The sequence below is a fragment of the Archocentrus centrarchus genome, chromosome 17 (assembly GCF_007364275.1).
Source record: "Archocentrus centrarchus isolate MPI-CPG fArcCen1 chromosome 17, fArcCen1, whole genome shotgun sequence".
Taxonomy (NCBI): domain Eukaryota; kingdom Metazoa; phylum Chordata; class Actinopteri; order Cichliformes; family Cichlidae; genus Archocentrus; species Archocentrus centrarchus.
The window spans coordinates 5,790,932-5,813,709 of NC_044362.1; the positions used below are offsets into that span (position 1 = coordinate 5,790,932).

Sequence of the window (22,778 nt, forward strand, 5' to 3'; positions counted from 1 at the left end):
TCCACTTTAGTAGTGATAGCTCTTTTGGCCAATGAAAGCCTTGTTAAACAAAAATGGGCGGTGCTTAGAAATCTTATGACCAATGGAAATCGAGAAGCGTTGGGCTTATTCAACCGTGTGGATGGACTTATGTTTGCCCCTCCTCCGTCGCTCCTCTGGAACGTGGCAATATGGTAGATGCCCTGGCATCGCGGTGTGCCCTGTTTTTCAAAATTTAAATCTAAAAAAAAATATCAACCTGAAACATTTCTCGCAACAACAGCGTAAAGACCTTGGGCTTTTTTAAAAATCACAATTTGCAATCAATCAATAAATTAATTAATTAAGCAAAGTGAGGACATTAAAATGAAAACCACTTTTGTTTTTTTTGCTCGATATTTTATGACAGTGATATCATATTACATTTTAAAATATACAATTTTCCATATTACTGTATAACCACTCAGTCTCCATGAAAAATTTTTTAGCAGAGAGTAATAATTACAATAGTTTGATTCAACCAAAAATATTTTGCTAGTGATCTTTTTGGCCATTTTAACCCTGGAAACAGCACCAGCTTTCTATGAAACACACTTTTAAGAGGTAAAAACCAACTAAGCTATTCGTGGGTTATGCTAATGCCATATTTAGCTTGTTAACATTAGTAAGAAATATGAAATTTTATTGTATGGTTTTACTTTACACTATAAAGCACAGTGAGACAACTGTTTGTTGCGATTTGGCACTGTATAAATAAAACTGAATTGAACTGAATTGAAGATATATAAAAAGACTGTTAACATATCTTCGGTCCAGGGACAAGCATACAATAAGTTCAAGTACTTTTTGGCATAACATGGTAGCTCACGGTCAGAATGACATTTTTGTGGTAAGACTGCTAAAACTGTTAGCTACTTTTGGTGTTGCTATTTTAACAAATTGTTGAGCTTGTCATGTGTTTCATTTGTGTTTGGCAGCTGTCCTGAAGCTTTACCTGTCCATCACTTCTGTCAGCATGAGAGCAGCAGCACAGAGCCTACAGTGTTTGTTTAAAGGTAAATGTCTGTTTGTACCTATGAATTATGGGTAACGAATGATACTACAGATGACACTATTTGTACTTGTAATGCATTTGCTACAGCAAATCATGTGCCTCCATCTCATTCTGTCCCTAGCATCGTCTTCTGTCACACCACCCCCTCAGCATATCTTCCTTCATTACATCCATGAATGTTCTCTGTGGGCTTTCCAGCACAGAGACAGTGAGTTTTTAATGATCTGCTTTTAACTGTTGACTCTGGAAGCCCTGCAGTTTTATTGCTTTTAGACCTGTCACCAGCCTTTGACACTGTGGACCACGAGATCTTTCTGTCTCGCTTAGAACATGAAGTCGGAATCAAAGGCTGGATTATGACTTGGTTCAGATCTTATCTTACTAATAGAAGCTTCTCTGTCCATCTAGGAGCAGCAAATCTTTCTTGTGGAGTGCCTCAAGGGTCCATTCAGGGCCCAATTCTTTTCTCATTGTATATGTTGCCTCTATGGTCTATTTTTAGGAAATGTAATATTTCTTTCCACTGTTTTGCTGATGACATACAGGTGTATATGGCTATCAAAATGAACTGCAGAGATCCATGGGAGCCACTGCTGTCTCAGTGACGTTAAGCCCATTAAGTCTCTTGGCTATAGGGTGGGGGGGTGGGAATGTAGCTCAGTCAGTAAATTGACACATTTGGACAGATGATACAGAAGCTCAAAGGCCATACGTTTGTGCAGCTAAACAGTGATCCAAAGTGTAAGAGTACACCTACCCCTGAATAGCTAAACGCCAACATCTGGACATGAATCACACTGAGATACAGTAAAAGGACCTGAAAAGAGCAGTTCATGCTTGCAAATCCTACAGTGTGACATAGTTACAACTTATTACAGTGATATTAGACAGATACTTTGCTCTTTCCAAGGTTGGCTGAGGGACCAACAAGAGAGTGTTTTTGTTGGTTACACAATACGTGGTATAACCAGTCTGTGGGCCACTCTTTCTTGTGCTGTTGTTGGTCCGTCAGCCAACCTTGGAGAAGAGCAAAGTACAGTAAATACAAAGAGCTGAAGTAAAACTGTGTTAAAAACAATGAAAAGTGTCCACTGCAGTCACTGTATTTTTATACTATATTTCTTGATCCTTGATTATTTCCACATGCTTCTCCCATTCCTTGGAAACTCTGCTGTTGTTCCCTTCCCTGTTCTGGCCCACTTGTCAACCAGTCAGCGCCAACGTATAAGTTATGTGTCCAGCAATGTGCAGTTGAGATTTTGGAGGATTCCATGGAAGCACGTTTGCAGTGGGTGAAAACCTATCTCTGTTCACTGTCCAAAGGTAAGGGTGTACACAGACGGACACATTTATGGAATCATAAATTATGCTTTATGCATCCACAAGTTTGCTAGGGTCCACTTGGTTCCAAGTGATGTAAATTTCAACAACAAGGGTTATTGTTGTTGTTTAGGGTTTGTGCGGAGGTCTATGTGTCTACCTGTTTTTTGTGACTGCCTGGATTTGTCTACAGAGAATTTACATTACAATGCACAACTACGCATGTGCCCCAGACTTCAAGCTTGAAGTCTGCTTGAAGTACACTACCCCACCATCAGGTCTCCAGCTGTCTGTGTCTGTGTGGAGTATAATCAAAGCTTTAATGTAAATTCTCACCAGACAGGCAGGCACACGGATGTCCTCATAGACCCTTGTGTTCACTCTATGATGATGAATTATATGTCACTCTGACCCAGACTCGTGCTTGTGGAAAGTACAATCTCAGCTGGCTGGCTGCAGTGCTTGGAGGCCAAAGGCCAAAGGTTAACAGCTGAATAAGAGAGTTCCATAGTCAAAGAAATGGTGTAATAACATTAAAAAAACTACAGTACGTTGTTGCTGTAAAGTGTGTCTGGTGTTACAGGTCTGGAGTTTCCTTTGTGATATAACAATAACTACAGATATTGCAAGGAAGTACTTTACAAAATGTGCATGCATTTTGTAAAGTACAGTAGGTTTAAGGGAAATACTGCTGCTTAGTCACCTCAGTGACTGTGCTCCGAGCAGGTGGGGTTATAGACTTTTTTATGTCTGACTTTAAGTATTTACAAAAAAAATATGCTGACTAACAAAATCACCTGCAAAAAGTAACAGAAATTCAACTGATTTTAATCTAAGTAAATAAATAAATAAAAGTGTTTGAGATGAAGTGACTATCCTGTAGCTCTCGTACTCCCTCTGCTGACAGAGCTCATAGGAGAGCCCCTGATCCAGAATGACCTGGATTTCCTGACCCACTTTTTCTACAGCAGTAGCTGCACTACTGCAAGTGCCTGGTTTAGTTTTGTTCTCCTATTACTAGAATGCTTGTTTGCTCTCTCTGGACCTGCGAAAGGATTTATGGCCATCAGAGCAGAAGTCTGGCACTTTGCTGACAATGCAGCTCAGTGTGTGCGACCAGTTTGACTGGCTATTCACATCAAGGAGATCCTGCAAGACACTGCCCCCAAAACTGACAGATCTCCTTAATTATAAAGCCTTATTTTAGATTTTTAATATGCATGTACTTTAAAGCTCTACTGCAAACAGATGACTAGATTCACCAGTATGGCACGCTGAACTAGAGCAATAGAGACAGACTGCTAAATAAAAGGACAAACATATCACACTGATGTGTGACTTGTCACAGGAATACTTAATTTATTAGACTCTTATCAAGGCTAACAATAAAACCATAATAGATTCCCATACTGTAGGCAGCACAAAAGGCATTCTATGCTGCTGTTCTTGTTATGGCCTGCAGGGGGTGCTGAAGTCCACAGGTCTGGTTCTCTCACTTGCATATCTGCATTTCAGAAGGCGATGTTCTTTTTAATTCATTTTAAATGATCTCAAATAACTTCAAATTAAGAATTCACGTGTAAGATTGCACCATAAAACAGAGAGGAAAAAATAAACAAGCTCTAGCTTTCCATTCTGTCATGTCCACCAAAGACTTGTTTCCTCTTCAAATGAAGCTCAAACTGGTGACATTTTCACATTTCCACAAAAACAGAGACAAAGAAAAAGAAAAAGGCCAGTTTGTGAAGCATAACTTTAATAATAAAATGAAAAGGTTCTTGCATGCTCTTACATGTTTTGAATTTGGAAGTCAGCATTCCACTATTGTGACACATGATGTGCAATTTGCAGAGATGACTGATTTTAATTCCACATCAGCCTCGACAAAGTAAAAGTTCACAGGCGTTCTCTTCAACTTTCCCAGTGTCTGCATTCATACCTCCTGAGCAATAAAAAATAAACATATGGTAGTCCTTCTTTAAACGCTGACATCTCAGTTATTTTTAATGTTATTGACATAAATAAAATATTTCAGCTCATCTTAATGTTCAGGGTGGAGCAAGTTTGGCAGTACAAACTATGGCTTCTTCCTGGTGTTGTTTTATGTACTTGTACTTACACAAGTACCCTGGCTCTGTGTTCTCTTGGTGTTTCCTCCCCTACCATCATAACCATTTATCAGCCACATGTATATAATTTGCACCTACTTTTCTTTATTGTAGATATATACACTGAAAATGTTCACATTTAATAAACCATTAATTTCCAAAACAGATGATTAAGAGCCATGTTTTAAGCAACATGTAGGCCAGGGGCTAGTGTTTACTCTGGTGTGTGTGTGGGATATTCAAAAGCGCCCACTTATAACAGAAAGTTACTAATATCAGGGGCACCGGCGTATGCTGTCTTTTCAAAATAAATGTGTGATAGTAAAATGTATTTACTGCAGGACAGGGGTTGGGTCCAGCCTACAGAAAAGGTGCCCATACAGGAGCTTAGTAACAAAGTGAGAAGCAATGTAGATTTTCCAAGAAGAGTATAAAGTGCCTTATAGAGGCTTAAAGGAGGTAGGCCTGATTTTCAAAATAAAGCTCCCAGGATGTTACCAGTATGCTTTAAAGTAAAAGAAAGACTCCTGGATTTTAAAAACAGCTTAGCAGAAATATGCTGCCTTTCAAAATTGAATGCTATGCATCTCAGTTTCTTTCAGCTCTTTAAGTATGTGTGATTTTAAATTGTACATCTACCCTCCTAGTTTAGCACATGGTAAATTGATGCTATATAGCACTGTTTTACTTTCACCCAAAACTCAAAGCATTTTTACACTGTAAGCTGCATCCACGGACACATTCTCAGCACTCCCACACACACAAACCCACGTGGATGCAGCATCAGGGGGTATTTGGGGTTCCAAATCTTGCACAAGGGCACTTCAGCATATAGAGTCAGGAGCTGGGGATCAAACCACCAACTTGCTGAACTCTGAGCCACCATAAACAACAAGATTTTGGGGTGGGCGTAGGTGAGAAGTGAGTAATCATTGTAAGGGTTTCATCCAGGAGATGTAACGGAAACAACACAAAAATCCTTGTTTGCAAATTCTTAAAAAAAAGAACCTGAGTAATTTCATAAAATCAGCGATATTAAATGTGTATGATTCAACACTAAAATCTAGTTTACTTTTTCTTGCCGTTGTCCAAAGCCACCTTAAAAATAATCATAAAAAATTTTGATACTTGTATCCAACTGAGAACAATGTCCCTGTAATGTTATCTGCTGCACTGTAAGTCTAAATACTTGTTATCAGTACAAAACTACATGTGATCTTCTAATGGAGGCGTGGGGCTGCATTTGTCATTTTCTTCACTGTCTTATTTTTTAATTCCTCCTCACCATCCACAGCAGCAACACATCAACACTCTCTCAGTATTCTGGGTTCGTTCACCTGCTTTACGATTTTGTCAAACACAAACACAAAATGTAACGAAGCTACAAAGTGCTTTAAAAGTTGTTATCACTTTATTTTTAATAAGACTGTTGTATTATTATCATCATAAGAGTCTGACTGGAGTTCTGGGTGAAGCAACAGAACTAGGAGCAGGCCATAGCCTTTGCACGACATTGGAAACTGAAATATCTGGAGGATAGTGGAGCGGGAGGGCAGGAGCTTGTTGCCGTGGTCAGACACACATCATCACACAGCCAGACAGACAGGGCGCAACAAACAGGACAGAAAAAACAAGAATACAGAGAAAGAAGGAAAAGGATTTTATTAGGCCATAACAGCAGAACATGTTGTGCCCCCTCAGGAAGCTCCATAAACTCCAAGTGAGGTTGGCTGAGAGGGTCATCAGAGCCCACTGCAATCCCCTAAGGGTGTCTTCTACAGGGTGAGGAAATGGGAACCCTCCATTAATGGCATGTGCAGCAGCTAACCGAGCACCAGAACAGTCTCAGGAACGTCTTTTTCCACACATCACCCTCATGAACAGTCACATGGTGTCACATAATGTGATTAAATGCCAATATTCACCCACAGTAAATGGTATACTTTACTATAAATAAAAAAATATATGCAGTACTATGCAAAAATCTTGAGCCACCCATTCATGCCAAATGGGTGGCAACCACTGTCCAGGCTTTCTGGAGGTCTTTCCAAATTTTTCTTTGGCTGTTTTTCACACATTCTCAGTCCAGCCCTTGTCCTGGACCATTTTCAGAGGAATGTTTTTCTGATTATTTATTTGTCTGTTAAGCCACTTAACACTGACCTGTGAATCATTCAAGCAGAAACAGGCTCCTTATTCAAGAGATCGACAGTGTTGTGTCTACACATAACAGACCATTTAGCAAAGAACCAGTTTTAAATAGTATCTTTAAGCCACTTTCTTACACACATGCAGTTGTCAGAAGCTTTATTTTTCAGCATGTCAGTGATCCCAAACACACTGCCAGTGCAGTAAAATCATACCTGGATAGAAGATCACACACGATCACCCATGTATCGGCCTCCCCTGAGGCCAGATCTCAATATTACTGAAGCAGTGTGGGATCATCCTGCCAGAGAACAGAACCAAAAGGCAGAAACATCCAAAGAAGAACTCTGAATGTCCTTCAGGAAGCCTGGAGAACTGTTCCTGAAGACTGCTTAAAGAAATGACAGAAAGCTGCCTCAGAGAGTTCAGACTGTGCTGAAGAATAAAGATGCTCACACCTAATATTGACTTCAAGCTTGTTAGAATTGAATAAAGTATGTTTTTTTCATTATGTAATGTATTTCCATGTATGTTTATACATTTAAATAAATCACTGCACCTGCTTCCCTTTTTGCTGTGGAATGCGTACTGACAGAAGCACGTGTGAATGCACCTGTTGATGTGCAGGTTCAAATCCCAGGCTAGCTGCTGGTCATGTCAGTCCCTCTGTCTAACGGGTTTAATGATTAACTGTCTTTAGGGTGTGCACTTTCAGACCAGTGCACACCTATTCCAGAGTTTTGTATTTATTTTGGGTGGTGTAATGACAACTAAACTGTATTGCAAGATCACCTTAAGGGGTAGTTAGTGGTTCAAACTTCATGAAGCATGTAGTCAAACTGGGACTGTTACCTTAACTTTAGTGGCTGATAAACTAAAATCTCCTGACAGCTGATAAGGGCAGAGGGCGAGGTCATGACAACCTATGATATCACAAGGACAAGGATGGGATCTGTACCAAACAACAAGCTTTTGATCAAAGATGTGAGTGTGTGGAGGCTCATACTGTGTACCTGCCTCTGCATAACTCTTGTGAAAAGTGAATTTTCATTGTTGGCTTTCTAACATTTGGGTTTTGCAATGTTGTAGAGTAGATAATGTTTACTGAGCTCAGCAGAGACTGATAGGCATGTTGACTGAACTGCTGACACTGATCAAAGGTCTGTAGAGTAAGAAAACAGGGACAGAATCAGGGAGGACACAAAGAACAATCTGTTTTTATATTGAGTGAAAAATAGTTATTTGACACTAGATCAAATAACTCACCATACACGACCAGCTCTTGACGTAATTTGTACCTCAACCTGACTGAAATGCTGTGGCGGGACCTGAAGAGAGCTGTGCAAAAACAAATGTCTGCGATCCTCAATGAACTGAAGCCATGTTGCAAAGAAGAGTGGACCAAAATTCCCCCAGAGAGATGTGAGATACTGATAAAGTCATTTATATAGCACCAAATCACAACAAACAGTCGTCTCAATGTGCTTTATACTGTGAGGTAAAGACCCTACAATAATACAGAGAACAGCCCAACAATCAGACGACCCCCCCTATGAGCAGCACTTGGTGACAGTGGGAAGGAAAAACTCCCTTTTAACAGGAAGAAACCTCCAGCAGAACGAGGTTCAGGGAGGGGTGAGGGGTCATCTGCTCTGACCGGTTGGGGCTGAGGGGGGAGAGAGACAGGACAAAAGACATGAAACAACTACTTCAAGTTATTGCTGCTAATGAGAAACAAGTTACTGAACCATTGTGTGTACTTAGTTTTGCACTGACCTGCAGTTTTTTACATGACTGTAAATTGTCAAACCTCAGTATCTCCCTACAGAGCTACACATATACTGAGAAAGTACATTACAAAACAGATTTTCTAGTCAGCAACACTCTAAGTCTCTGTGGCCCAGACTCACATAGCACTTCAGCTATTAGAATTTTATTACCATGAAATTTTACAAGCATTCATTCCCCCACATTTGAGTTAATCATTTTATCAACTGTTGGATGGCTTTCAATACAGTTTGGCACAGATAATCGGCCGCTGAATATAAACCTCAAAGGCTTCAATGAGTCTGGTCCAGCCATCGAGGCTGGCGACTCGGACAAGGAACATCTGGGTTTGCTTAAGCTGCTGCCCCCACGACCCGGCCTCGGGTAATCAGAAGAGAGTGGGTGGATGGACAAATACAACCTCAGTTTCGCATATTCACACCCACACATGCTTTATAAAATTATATTTTTTAATATACATTTCTTGTTTTTTTTTTTTACATTTTGTCCTTCTTGGAATAAAAACATGTTAATTTCAGGTCATTGATGCTGTTTCAATGAATACTCTTGATCAGATGACAGGTTTGTCCAGGCTACGAGACCCTCCAGGTGCTTTGTTGAAGCATTAGACTCTCACCTTTGCTGAGGTCCACTTGACAGCAGACTGTAATCGTTCATATTTATTAATCACAGGGCAGGCAAAATAGTTAGAGCCCTGAAAAATGTCTATTAAAACCTCAGAAACCTCATAAAAGGCCCACATATCCACCACCACCACCCCCCTCTCTCCAGGACATCAGTTAATAAGCTTTAAAGGTTTTTTCTTCTTCACTTCTTGCCTATTTCCAGTCTCTCTCCTAAGTTTGGCGTAGTTAGTACATCCAAATGAACACTCCTGTGTTGGTGTTATTCTGACAATATCATAATTAATGTTTCTCCACGATCATCAGTTTGTTGTGATGTTGTAGCTTTGTGACTAACACATAGATATAAATAATGGATGCAGCCCCCGTGATCTCACCCACTGGTTTCCGGACTCCACACCGGCCGCCATCATGCTTTATTGACCATAGATGGTGAAGTGCAAAGTTACCAGGCTGGCACATGCCAGTCAAAACCTGCACAGAGACCAAAGCTGTTATCGATACAACACTATTACACAGGTTAAAATCCATGTGTAACTGACTTGCTTTTAGAGCCTCAAGTGACCATTAGAGGAACTGCACTTTGTGGCAGTTATGTGCTGCCTTTGTTTTTCAGTATGGAGGTTTCTGTTAACCCAAACTGTGACTTTACTAAACCTATCTGTGTGTCTCTGTAGTCTTCTCATTGCCTAGAAACCCTGTGACTGAAAACCAATAATAATAATAATAATTAAACAAAACTTGAAAATTAATATTTCATTGTGTCTGAAAATAATAAGTCATTAATGCTTGGCCTGCATGGGACACATACCTCAGTCTCGGGTTAACATGTGACTGTAACCTGATATAGATGTTGTTCCTCTACATAGTTCTATTTCCACAGCGTGAAGAGCTGTGATTTTGTATTGCAGGGTCCTTTTCTTGAATCACAAAGCTATGATATCAAAACAGTGTGCCTCATCATTTGCAATTTTAGTCCTGGAGCAACATTAACGTGATGCTGAACAGTACCGACGTGCTGATATCAGACAGAACACAATAATACGCCCAGACATGAGACAAACATTACGCCCCTCATCTCACAGAGTGGATTTAAAAGATGTCATTTCAAGGTTTTTAAGAGTAAAACAAAACGTGTTAGCTAAAAAACAAACATCATGTAAACTAGAACCCACATGATTTATCAGTAGGCCCATATTAGCAATTTGGCAGTTTATCTGTATCAGCCGATAAATGAAAAATTAAAAAGCAAAGCAGAAATGGAGAAACACCCCTCAACTTGACCGGAGAGCACACCCCACAAACACAACAACCAGCTGATCCTAGCAGAGCTGGGCCGGGGATACATGAGTAAATAAATAATTACACATAACAAAATGTGTGTAACATAACAAAAAAAATTCAAATAATAAATCTGCAGATATATCAAAATATCTGATTTTAAAATCACCAAATATCAATATTGGCATTGGTCTTAAAGATCCTATGAGTCAGGCTCTAACGTCACATGGATCAGATCACAGGCGTTCCTCTCAGCTCAGCCGACAACTTCCCCAATAAGAGATCCAAGAGTCCAAACATCATCCTTCCTCTGTGATCAAAGAGTCGTCAGGAGTTACGGTGACGTCACCCGTTGGGTGGGTGGCGATCTGCTGCAGGAGGTTCTCTGACTGAAGCAGCTGGTTGGTCCAGTCCTGACATGCTTCTACTATTCCAGGTCCATCACCTCCATACTCTGGAGGCAGAATGTGTGGTGGGAAGAAGTCATGTAAAGAATCGTGGAAATCAGCACCATGCATATGGATCTGCAAGGAAGAGGGTTTAAAGTCTGTTTAAAATCATATTTATTAATGTATTTGATACAACAGAGATGGTTATCTGCACTCTAGTGTGAGCAGTGTGTGAGACAACAAGCGTACTGACCCTCTGCTTGATCTTATCAGGCAAGAAGGGACGAAGCATAGCAAAGACTGGACGGAAGAACATTGGCTCATTGACCAGGTGAATTCCTCTGACCTTCAGTGGAAAAGAGTCCTAAACATACAGACACAAACACATAAGCAAGTATGAAAAACAGATTTAAGCAAGTTGATAATAAAATAAAAGAGAAACCTCTGAGTCAGACCTTCACCTCCAAACTTCCAGCAGGTCACCAGCGAGCCACTTAGCGGCAGGGCTAGGATCAAGCTGCATATCTAGCCACATGCTAAATAAGCTGCAGGAGCTGCAGATGACCTTCAAATAACATCTGTTATAACACTGCCATCTGGGTGCCAAAAAGGAGGAATTTCCATAGACATTGGCAGATGCACATTACTGTGCAAAAGTCTTGAGTCACCATTGATTTCTTTCTATTTTGTTAGTGGGAATAAGATTTACAAATGTGTACAGTGATTTGTGTGTAACTTTAGAGGACTCACAAATGCGTACCCCAATCACACAAATACAAAGCAATTCAACCACATAAAACTATTTTACAAATGTGTACTGAATAAATAGTGATCATTTATGCAGTTTTTTTTACTTCAGCATCACAAATCTAATCATTTTCTCTTTCAAAAAGCTTAATTTATTTTGCACCAGAGCCTAAACTCTTATTTGGCCTTTATTTGAGTTTTGCAGTGCAGACAGACAGGAAAGTGGGAGGACAGATGGGGGAAGAAACGCAGTAAATGGCGACTCGAACCTGCGCCGTCTGCACCGCCACGCGGCATATGTGGTCGCCCGCTCAACTGCTGAGCCACCCTTGCACCAGAGCCTGAACTCTCTGAGGCAGCTTTCTTCTAGTTTCTTAAAGTAGTCTCAGGAACAGTTCTTCAGGCTTCTTGAAGGACATTCAAAGCTCTTCTTTGGATGTTTCTGCCTTTTGTTCCATTCTCTGTCAGGATGATCCCACACTGCTTCAGTAATGTTGAGATCCGGGCTCTGGGGAGGTTAATCCATGACTGATGGTGTTCCATTGTTTGTTTTTCTATCCAGGAATGTGTCTACTGCATTGGCAGTGTGTTTGGAAATCGCTGCCATGCTGAAAAATCAAACTGTTGCTAATCAGAAACTTTCCAGATGGATCAAAATCTGACCGTACTTTTGCACGTTGATAATTCCATCACTTTTCACAAGATCTCTAAGAGGACTGGCTGAAATGCAGCCAAACCATAACAGAGCCTCCACTATGTTTTACAGGTGGCTGTAGACAAATTTCAAATTTGGATTCATCACTTCTTAAACCCTGCTGCCACTGATTTTCAGTCCAGTTCTTGTGTAGTTTGGCTTCCTGACAGCCGCCCTCCCACTAGGACCATTTCTGATGAGGCTTCAGTGAACAGTATAAGGCTCAACTGAAGGTCCAGATGCATCTCTCATGTCCTGTCAGGACTTTGCTGGATTTTTCCTGTTTCTTAAGGGCATGACTTTCAGATACCGCCCATCTGCTGTAGATATTTTTTTTTTTTTTATGGCTGACATTTCTTTTTTCCCTTTACTTGTCCTGTTTCCTAAAATTTGTTAAGGACACACTGTACAGCATGCTGAGATTTTTTGGCTAATAGCTCTTTGTGAGTCACCTTGTTGGTGTAAAAATGGTATTTCATGCTCATCAAACTGAGTTAACAAATGATGTGCTTTTGCAGTAGGCTGCTAGTAACAGGTAAAACTAGCAAGTTCCTAAAGATCCCATTTTAAATGGATTCTCTGCTCAGTTTTCCGTTATTTGTCGACATAACACTGGTTCATCCTTTCAGTTTGATGTCTTTTTATGCTTGAATGATTCACGGGTATAAAATATATTAGCCTAGGTATTAAGTGGTTCAACAAACCAAAATTCCTCTGAAAATGGCCATGCTGAAATGAGTGGCAAAGCAGCCAATGTCCAAAGAAAGACTCTGAAAGACCAGAGAAATACTGCTCAAGACCACTTTCACATTTACAAGCAGGTCTGGCTTTATGGAAGCAAAATATAAAGAAACGAGGGATGACTCAAGACTTTTGCACAGCACTGTAACCCTAACCCAGTGTTTCTCAAAATATGGGGTGCGCCCCACTGGTGCCGGAAACACTGTGTTGTCATAGGAACAATATCGATGCAATCAGAAGGTTTCCCTTGTAGCTACAAGCAGGCAGAGTTCACATGTTCACAGTTAATAAGATCGTCTTGTAACAAAAGGGTTCTGGTCATAGAAAGAAAGGAAAAAATAGGGCCAATCTGGTGCAGTGCTACATATATTAATAATTGTCAACCCTCTCAAACATGCTTATTAAAGAGCGAACTTGTTATAAAATGCTGGGTGTCATTGGCACAGCGTGATCTTAGTCCTACCGAAAGCACAGAGGATATCTTTCTGGCAAGGGAAGGGTTAATCTGCAGGGCGTGGCCTAAACTCCACCCCGCCAGGTCAAAAATGGCCTTCAGACCCTGCCTTTGTGTCTCATGCTCTCTTGAGATGATCTCCGATGTCATCAGGCTGATCCTGAATACCTGGAATGCTGACCAGTCTTTGGGGTTCCACTGACCTGCAAACAGACAGATATGAATCTACATGATTAACATATATTCAAGCAGTCCTTAGCTTAGTTTTAAAGGACTACAGAATAATCCAGTGGAGCACAGTTAGTACACTAGTAGCTGATGACATTTATGTGTCACAAACTAGCAAAGGCATTTTCTAAAACACACCAATGATGTAGACAAAGCCTTTCCAGTGAGTCATTCCAGTCATCGTGGTAAGGCCAGAGATATTACAAAAGGAGGAGATATGGCACTTACAGATGCTCCAAAAAGATCAAAGCCAGAACTGGACACATGTTAGCCTACCCTGCTGTTGATCTGACCCTCTCAGCAGGCGCTCTCAGCAGACGCGTGTCTCTACTCGTTATTGTAGAAATGAGTTTATACGCCTGCCTCCACACAGTTAAAACTCTACTGTGCTCATTCATCAGTGCAGCAATATAAATGCTCCCCAGTTCAGCTTATTTCTTCCTTTTAGTACTGTTTAAACTGATGTGTGATGAACAGCAGATTATTGAACTGTGTGCTCAAAGGGGAACTGAGATGCAGCTGACTGCTCTTAGTATATGTTAAACTGTTGTGTAACACTTTCAACAGTGGTTCAGTGATTATATTCATGAGGGTGAGTTGATCTGTAAGCATTCTCAATAAAGACAGAGTGGACAAACTGGTTTAAAGGGGACCTGCTCTGTTTGTCCCTCGTTTCACTCATATTGTTACAATGTTGAATGTTTCAGACAATGATGTAAATTTATGTAAAGGTCACTCCTCACACTCAGACTTTGGACTGTCTTGAATACTCTGTTTCTAACAGTGTTTGGCAGACTCCTTTATAATGTCATCTGCTCCATGCATAACACAACCACCTAGTTCAGCTCACATGCTCTGGGTCCATCTTACAGGAACCAATTATGATTTTCAGAGGTGGAGTTCTGCGGTTGTTTGGAATGTTGATTCAATAGCTAATAATTTAAGTAATAAGATCAGCTTCTGTTAAAACCTGTTAAATGACATCACTCAGGAAACAGACACCCGTGAGGTTTTCATGCAAAGCTAAGCTCATAAGAATCCATCCATCCATCCATCCATCCTCTTAGCTGCTGTTCCCACTTAGACTCTCAGCCCATTCCAGCTGACATCGACAGAGGCAGGGAATACCATGTAGAGGTCAGTCCATCACAGGGCTAATCATGCAGCAGCCGGTGAGTTACAAACTCTGCCAACTTGGAAGCTCAAAAAAAACTTTTTTGGCCTCTGCAGCAGATGAGCAGCCTTCATCTTTGGGTGCAGTGTTTCTAGCTAGGAGACCTGCTCTCTGTGCCTGTTTGGTTCATTTTTATCAGTTTTCCTCATTTCCTTTCCTCTGTATTCATCGCTCTCATGTGTGTTTGCTGCTTGATTGAAATCACTCATTTTAACCTTCATGCTCAACGTCAGCAAAATGAAGGAACTGATCGTGGACTTCAGCAGGAAGCAGCAGAGGGACTACCATCCACTTGTCATCAGTGGTGCTGAGGTGGAAAGAGTGGACACTTTCAAATACCTGGGAGTGACCATCTCACAGGACCTGTCCTGGACTCATCACATAAACATCACTGTGAAGAAGGCCAGACAGCGTCTCTACCTCCTCAGGCGGCTGAGAGACTTCAAGCTCCCACTCAAGGTGCTCAGGAACTTTTACACCTGCACCATCGAGAGCATCGTGCGTGGGAGCATCACCACCTGGATGGGAAACTGCACCAAGCAGGACTTCATGGCCCTAAAAAGGGTGGTTCGTTCAGCTGAACGGACCATCAGAACCACCCTCCCCAACCTGCAGGACATTTACACCAAGCAGTGCAGGCTGAGGGCCATGAAGATCCTAAAACAGCCCAGCCACCCCGGACACTCTCTCTTCTCCCTGCTCCCATCAGGCCGGCGTTACCGCTGCCTGAGGGCTAAGACTGAAAGGTTGAAGAAGAGTTTTTACCCACAAGCCATCCGTCTGCTCAACTCTGAGCCCTAACTGGACCATTATTGCACAATGTAAATATTATAAAAGTGTGTATAGTGTATAGTATATAGAGTATAGTGTATAGTGTGAATTACTTTTTTTAAAATTTTTATTCTTCTTATTTATATGTGTGTGTATATATGGTTGCAGGTACAAAATACATTTCACTGTGCATTGTACTGTGTATAACTGTGCATGTGACAAATAAACACTATCTTAATCTTAATCTTAAAATCTTAATGTGGGTGCAGCTGCTCTGGTAAGAGGAGATGGTTATTAATTATTGATCCCGAGTGAGCAGTCCACGAGTGTGTTTTCTCCCTGCTCTCATCCACAGCTCTTTCTATAGTAGTTTCTCTGTCTTTGTTGCCATGAGGCCTGTTCCTAGTAGGCCCATTCAATAATCCAGCCACACACACACACACACACACACACACACACACTGACCAATCCTGTAGAGGAGTACCCTGCTGCCTGTGCGATCTCGCTGAAGGAGCACGGTATGATATGTTGTGTTGAGGAGGCCGAGCACAGAGGAAGGAGACAGACAGCTGCTGATCTCAGGACTTTCCCTCCGCCACCGCTGGTAGTTCAGCAAGAGCTGCACAGGACATTACAGAGGGACATTAGGGAGTTCAAAGGATTCTGTGAACATGGTTCAAACACTGCTGCATTCAGTGTTTGCTATGAGCATTCAGGGCCCACACCAAAATGTCCTGCAACCTTTAATCTCCTGTTATCAGAGCCAAGCCCAGGCACGGGAACACGCAAACTTCACACAGAACTCAAATCCAGTGGATCTGAATGGCCGCGACCTTCCTGCTGTGAGTCGACAGTGACCACCATTGCACCACTGTGCAAACAGTGAATAAAAACATGATAATTTATCTGAAACAACAGCAAATTCAAAGAACTGTTTATGTGACAAAAGTCAAATTCAGTGTGTGTGTGTGTGTGTGTGTGTGAGCGGCAGAGCTTTGGCCCACTTGGCTGAGCTGCCTGAAATCAATAAATCAACCAGTATGTGGAGCTCCAAGTAAATGCATTCACTCAGTTCAGTTTCTGCTAAGATCTGTTTTCAAACTAGCACAACAATCCCAGCAACTGAGCAGCAAACAGATCCCTGCTTCACTGAAGCAAAAGATGGAGTTTAACCCTCACACAGGACCATGACTGGCTTTCATACCTTTTGTGGTCACACATTAACTGAGACTGAATGTAATGTGAGTGCAGGAGAAACAAAGTGCATGTAGATCAAACAATCGCAGTCAGGTGACAATGACATAAACAAAAATCAGGACTTTGGATAGCATTTTACTGCTGTAGTTAATCACATTTAACCAAGCAGCAAAACACGGGGTGAAAAATGAAGCAAAGTCAGAACTGCCATAAACGGCCCGTCTGAGGTTTACTTAGTCGGACAGACTGTGAAACTGTCCAAATAAACCAGTTTACAGCCTCATACAAAAACACCTTTTGGCCTCTAGAGCTCATTTTGCTCTTCATAACAAACACACGGGGCTGAATTTTTATATAGTTCACTGATTTTAATTGTATTAAAGGCGTGTATGTTTATGCGCTGCCAGCGGTGTGGCCAGTGTGAATAGCAGCTCGGTGCAGTTTCCTCTTGTTTGGGATATTGCTGCACTGTACTGCTAAACTCAACTTTTCAAACAGCAGTCCAGGATACACTGCGTGATAGCCTAATGTATAACACACCTGATGAGACCATGAAATCACCTTCACCCAGCCGAGCAGCCCTGATGAAGCTAACAGAGGCAGTTTGTCTAAAGCTGTCCAGCATCCTCTGCATGAGCAGCCAGCGGACCAAAGCAGCTACCAGGAACACAGGAACATTTCACTTCATTATTTGGACCTCTCTCCAGCAGCAGAGCCCGTTATTTTCAATTGTTTCACCTTTTTTTTTTTGTCAAATTAGAGTGAAAATTTTCGCATTTAAGAAAAGTTGATTTTTGTTTTCATACTCTCTCATCAGCAAAATCGATACTTAGGAGAAAAAAATATCAGAAATCGGAATCAGCCAATAAAAGTGCAGTTTGTGCATCTCTATCATAACTCCAAAGGTTGTGCAGCTTTAATCCTAGTGTTTGGGAATGAAACATGCTGATTAAAGCCAAAGTCAAGTGCTGCAGGCAGCTGGAAGCTCAGGAATATAAACCCTCAAAAACATCTGGTTGACTGTGGCCTGCTCAGTGTGTGAAAAGTATTTACCCCCTCCTCATTATTTCCTTTTTCGCACATTTGTCACACATACATGTTATAGAGCCAAATTTAATACATTTATTAAGGAAAATAAGCTCTCTTGAACTCTGATTAAATGGGATATCATTCCCGCCATCACGAAACCATAAACACAGTTTTATAAATCTTTGAGAAACATTCAGACCGGGAAAACCTCACAGACTTGGTTACATGTGTTCTGTCTCTAAAGACCGTGTGAAGAGCTGCTCAGTGAGAGCTGCTCAGCAGTAATAACAGAGACAAAGCAGCAGCATCCAGGAAGGTCAACACAAACTTCCACTGTTTACGGACTCCTCTCTGTTAACTGTGAGCTCTCCTGGACCCTCCTAAATGCTGGACTAAGTTGTTTTCCTGACGGCGCTCACCTTAAGTGACAGCTCCACGTCGAAGTCTCTGGCCCGCAGAAACTTGAGGAGAAAGCCGCTGGATAAGCCCGCAGCGGACAGCTCGCTGGCCCGCAGGACTCTCTGCCTCAGCCCGCTAATGTACGGCTGTAGCTGTTCCGAGTCGTCCGGCAGTTGACTGAGCTTAGACCCGTTCATGTCGCCCACAGGTCCGCTTACATTTCACTGGATCAGCGGGCTGTAGCTGGAGAGAGAGGAGGGGGAGTGACAGAGAGCGAGGAGTGCAAAGTGAGCAGAGTTTGGGTAGTTGGACTTGTAGCACCTATCTCTGCGTAAAAACAAAACAAAACGCATTTATGTAGACTGAATGAGAAAAAAAACAGTTCTTCTGTTTCTGTGGTTGTTTTGTGTCTTTCCAAAGTTGCGTCTGTCTCCATCTATTTGTCCATCTGTGAACTCACATTTCACCTCCAGTTGTTTTGTATTCCTTTGTGTCTGCTTTGCATCTCACTGTTTTCATTTTAGGACTGTCGCAGTTTTGTCTTTTGCAGTCATTTTTAATCTCTCAGTAGTTATTTTGTAACTTCTGAGCCGCCGCTTAAATTTTCTTGCGCTTCCACCCTGTGTTTTACGGTAATGCTGCTAAACCCCCCCCTCTTCACCAACACACACACACGCCCGTCCTACCTTTGTCATAAATTGCATAATATGATAAATCTAAGTGTGATATGACATATAAAATGATTACAGGCTGTTTGTGGACCGGTGAACGGTAATCAGCAGCGAAGGAGGAGCACTACCATAAAACTTACGGTAGAAGCGCAAGAAAATTTAAGCGGCAGGGATCCTCAAATCCAGGCCTCGAGGTCCGGTTTTCCTGCAGGTTTTAGATGTGTCCCTGATCCAACACACCTGAATCAAATGGCTGAATTACCTCCTCAGTATGCAGTCAAGTTCTCCAGAGTCCTGCTGACTTCTATATTTGACTCAGGTGTGCTGAAGCAGAGACACATCTAAAAGTTGCAGGACACCGGCCCCCGAGGCCTGGACTTGAGGATCCCTGCTGTTTTTTTGAGACTATACAGTCTTTTTTGCCCTTGTCCACACGAAGCTGAAGTTGGTTTCCGATTAGGGAAATGGCTAAAGGGCCATTCCACTTAATTTTTCGCTACCTTCAGCATCTTTAATGTACTCTAGTTAAAAAAACTACAACACCTAGACACTTCAAACATGGACTAGATTATTCGAAACTGATAGCAGAATAATTAAAAGTGTGGGATTTGTGAAACCTTTATCTGATTGGGGAAATTTCAATAAAGGGCCATTAGTGGCAGTAGTGCAGTGAGTAGGCGCTTGCCTTGCAGCTGGAGGGTTGTCGGTTTGAGCCCCTGTCCCTGCACTGCGTTGTGTCCTTGTGCAAGACACTTAAACCACATTGCCTAATGGTAGCACCGGTCTCTGGATGAGTGATCTGGAACGATCTTTCGTTGTGTGAGTTGAATCTACCATTTCAGCATTTTTTTTTTGCATCTGGATCACACTAGAACTGATCCAGCTCCAAAACTACAACACCTACACACGTCAAACCTGGACTAGATTATTCTGCTCTAATAGCAGAGTATTTGAAACCAAGTTTGTGATTTGTGAAACTTCAATAAAGAGCCATTTCAGCACTTTTTTTGCATCTGGATCACACTAGAACTGAACTCCTCCTTCTCTGAAATTTGCATTATTTTGCTGTTATTTTCACTTTAAACTTTGTTTTCTCTGATTTTTTTCGTCTTCAGTGTAGCAACATTTGGTCTTGTGTTCTTTTTTTTCTTTTTTATCTCTGATACCTTTCTGAGTGGGGCATCAACTGGGATAATGCTTCCACAACTTCATGATCTCTTTCTTCTGGTATTAACTTTTTGCTCTTCTTTAACACAGAAAGTACTCCTACATAAGTGCTTCTTTTTCAGTGTCGTATATCTGCTTAAAGGCAGAGGTGGGAAGTAACGAAGTACAAATACTTCGTTACTGTACTTAAGTAGATTTTTCAGGTATCTGTACTTTACTTAAGTATTTATTTTTCTGACTACTTTTTACTTTTACTCCCTACATTTTTACACAAGTATCGGTACTTTCTACTTCTTACATTTTCAAACAGACTCGTTACTTTTTAACACGTCAGGGAGAAGTTTGCATTTCCGGTGTTGTGCCAAAAAGTGATCGTCTGCCAGAAAGTGATTTTTGATGTTTCTATGTGCTTTTATGTGTAATGTCTTTGCTTATATTGGTGAATAGAGTGTAGTCAATAGGATTTATGAAGGGCTTAAATATAAAATGAAGAAATGACCTGTTATTCAAGTATGTTTATGACTCTGCATTATTGCACGTACATTATAATAAATCCAGTCCTCTTTGGTCACTTAAAATATCTATATAGAGTGTAATGTCATATTTGTTCTGATTTGCGCTGCCCTCTTGTCCAGATATTTCTTTAAAATCTGGCCAATCACAGTTTTTAACCTGATAAATAAAGAATATATAAAAGTCGCTGCCAAAAACTGATTGCAGCTTCTACCTTGTGACAGAAATGTTGTTTCTTACTCAAAATGACTTGATATCATTCAGGAGAGATATGTTTGACATATCTTTCACAGATTATAGGTCAGCAAGTCATTTACAACAGTTTAAATATGGGCAATCATTGTCTGGCAATCACTTTTTGGCAGACGATCACTTTTTGGCACAACACCGGACCGAGTCCGTAAGTTGCGCTGCGGCACATAAACAGCTTAGCTAGCGCTACTGAAGAGGAGCGAGCATGAAGGGAGTAACGTGTGGCAGGTAAATGCAACGTTTCTAAATGCTCAACAAATATCAGCAAACACACAAAGTGTGTGCAGTTTGTCACACAGTGTGTCTGCTAGCTAAAAGAAGAGCTGCTGTATTTCAGGGAGAGCAAAGAGAGAGAAGTTCACTCAGAGATGGAGAAAGAGGACAGGAGAGGAAGAAGAGAGGTTAGAATTAAAGGTAAGGACTGGAAAATAAACTGAAGTATGCTGACTTTGTGTTATTCAAAGATTCTATGAAAATACTGCAGTTTAGTGTGTAATAAATAGGTTAGCTTGTTGTACTGTACAGTATTTACAGTAAAGCTCTGTGTTGGACTGGAGCACAGTGTTTGTGTTCATGGTCAGAGTTACAGGTTACATCAGTGCAGCAGAGATGAGTTTGAATCAAAGCTGCTGATGCTGAGATTCATTCACTGAATCCAACATTTCTACAGCCTGTATGCTGTCAGTGTAGGGGATGGAGATCAGCTCAGAGAGCTGTGAAATACTGGTTTACATCTTTGTGAGTTCAGTTCATCCACACAGAGCAGTAAACCTCAGAGCAGCAGCAGCAGGTCAGCTGATCACAGCCTGCACACCAACATCATTTACTGGAGCTCACAATAGAAAGTTGTGATTCTTCTCCCCATGCAGAGCCACTACAGCTGATCTTAGGGTTCCTCCACCTTCTGAATCCCACTGTAACCCCTGAGTATCCTCATGTTGGTGTTTAGGTGGAGGCACAGTCACCCTCTACTATGGAGGACACAGAGAATAGAGCTGTGTTTAAATTCCCTTTAACACTTTGTGTCCTACATAACAGATTCAAGCTGAGTGCATTCATTAGGATTACAATTTAGATTGGAATAACGTTTCTATTCTCATGTAATATTATTTTATATTATTACAATAATATATAACGAGGTTTGGTTAGTTTTACACAAAAATAGCAGGTAGAAACATCCTCCAAAGAACTACTTTTACTTTCTTACTTTGAGTACATTTCAGAGCCTGTACTTTTTTACTTTTACTTAAGTAAAGAGGTTGAACCAGTACTTCGACTTTTACTAAAGTATTTTTTAACACAAGTACTTGTACTTCTACTTAAGTACAGAATGTCAGTACTTTTGCCACCTCTGCTTAAAGGTGAAAACAGCCCAACATGTGTTTTTACTGTGGACAGTTTCCTTAGATTTACCTGTAAAGGTTTATCTTTACACCTTTCACAGAGCAGGTTTCTGTGTTGACTGACTCAGTGTTTTCATGCAGGTTTCTTGTTGAAAAAGAAAACTCTTTCCCTAAACTTTAAACCTGCTTCTTAAAACACATTCGAGAAACACAAGGAAACAGTTACTGCACATTTGTTTTTTTCAAATCAAGTTTCTGCGAATCTTGTCTCTGCGAAAAAATATGAAAACTATTGTTGATCCATGTCATATGGCAACTAAGGTTTTGTGAAATATAAATTTTGGTTTTGTCAGAAAGAATAGAACAGTAATGGTTCTTACAGGAACAACATTGTGTTCTGAGTTATTTTGAGTTTTTACTCATTTTTTTATGTTTACTTACAAAAGTTCTTCAAATTATGGTTGTCTTTTTATAAAAGGACTTGCAGCAGGTACATTTTGTTTTCTAACTAATATTTGGTATTGTACACAGATGGTGCTGAGGGATTCAAAGCCGGTGGAGTTGCAGGGATGCCAGTGCACCTGTGTGGCAGGTGCAGCCTTGTGCAGCCACGTGGCAGCTCTGTTATTCCAGATGTCCCACTATCCCAGTTGAAGCTTCCAGCTGTTCCTCCAGTCTTAAGCTGCACAGACACCGAACAGAAGTGGC

At 41.1% G+C, this 22,778-nt stretch overlaps 1 protein-coding gene across 2 annotated transcripts; it reads right to left on the reverse strand.

The window, feature by feature from the left end:
• Positions 1-8,143: 8,143 nt before the first annotated feature.
• On the reverse strand, positions 8,144-18,408 carry ttpa (tocopherol (alpha) transfer protein). 2 transcript variants are annotated; one of them, XM_030752265.1, is made up of 5 exons: positions 18,145-18,408; positions 15,965-16,118; positions 13,336-13,529; positions 10,944-11,054; positions 8,144-10,825 (listed from the first exon to the last, which is right to left on the reverse strand). In XM_030752265.1, the coding sequence occupies exons 1-5, from the start codon at positions 18,319-18,321 to the stop codon at positions 10,601-10,603; spliced, it is 861 nt and encodes a 286-aa protein (XP_030608125.1). In that variant the 5' UTR covers positions 18,322-18,408; the 3' UTR covers positions 8,144-10,600. The 2 variants fall into 2 exon arrangements, with proteins under 2 accessions (XP_030608125.1, XP_030608126.1); XM_030752266.1 differs by having other exon boundaries at positions 10,586-10,755.
• Between the last annotated feature and the right edge of the window lie 4,370 nt (positions 18,409-22,778).

Bases quoted from the DNA above. Each gene is read 5' to 3' on its own strand.
- ttpa (XM_030752265.1), bottom strand. From the start codon at position 18,321: ATGAACGGGTCTAAGCTCAGTCAACTGCCGGACGACTCGGAACAGCTA. The intron at 11,055-13,335 runs GTAGGACTAAGA...CTGTATGTTTAG, and splicing joins AGATATCCTCTGTGCTTTCG to GACTCTTTTCCACTGAAGGT. The intron at 10,826-10,943 runs GTCAGTACGCTT...TCTTCCTTGCAG, and splicing joins CTGATAAGATCAAGCAGAGG to ATCCATATGCATGGTGCTGA.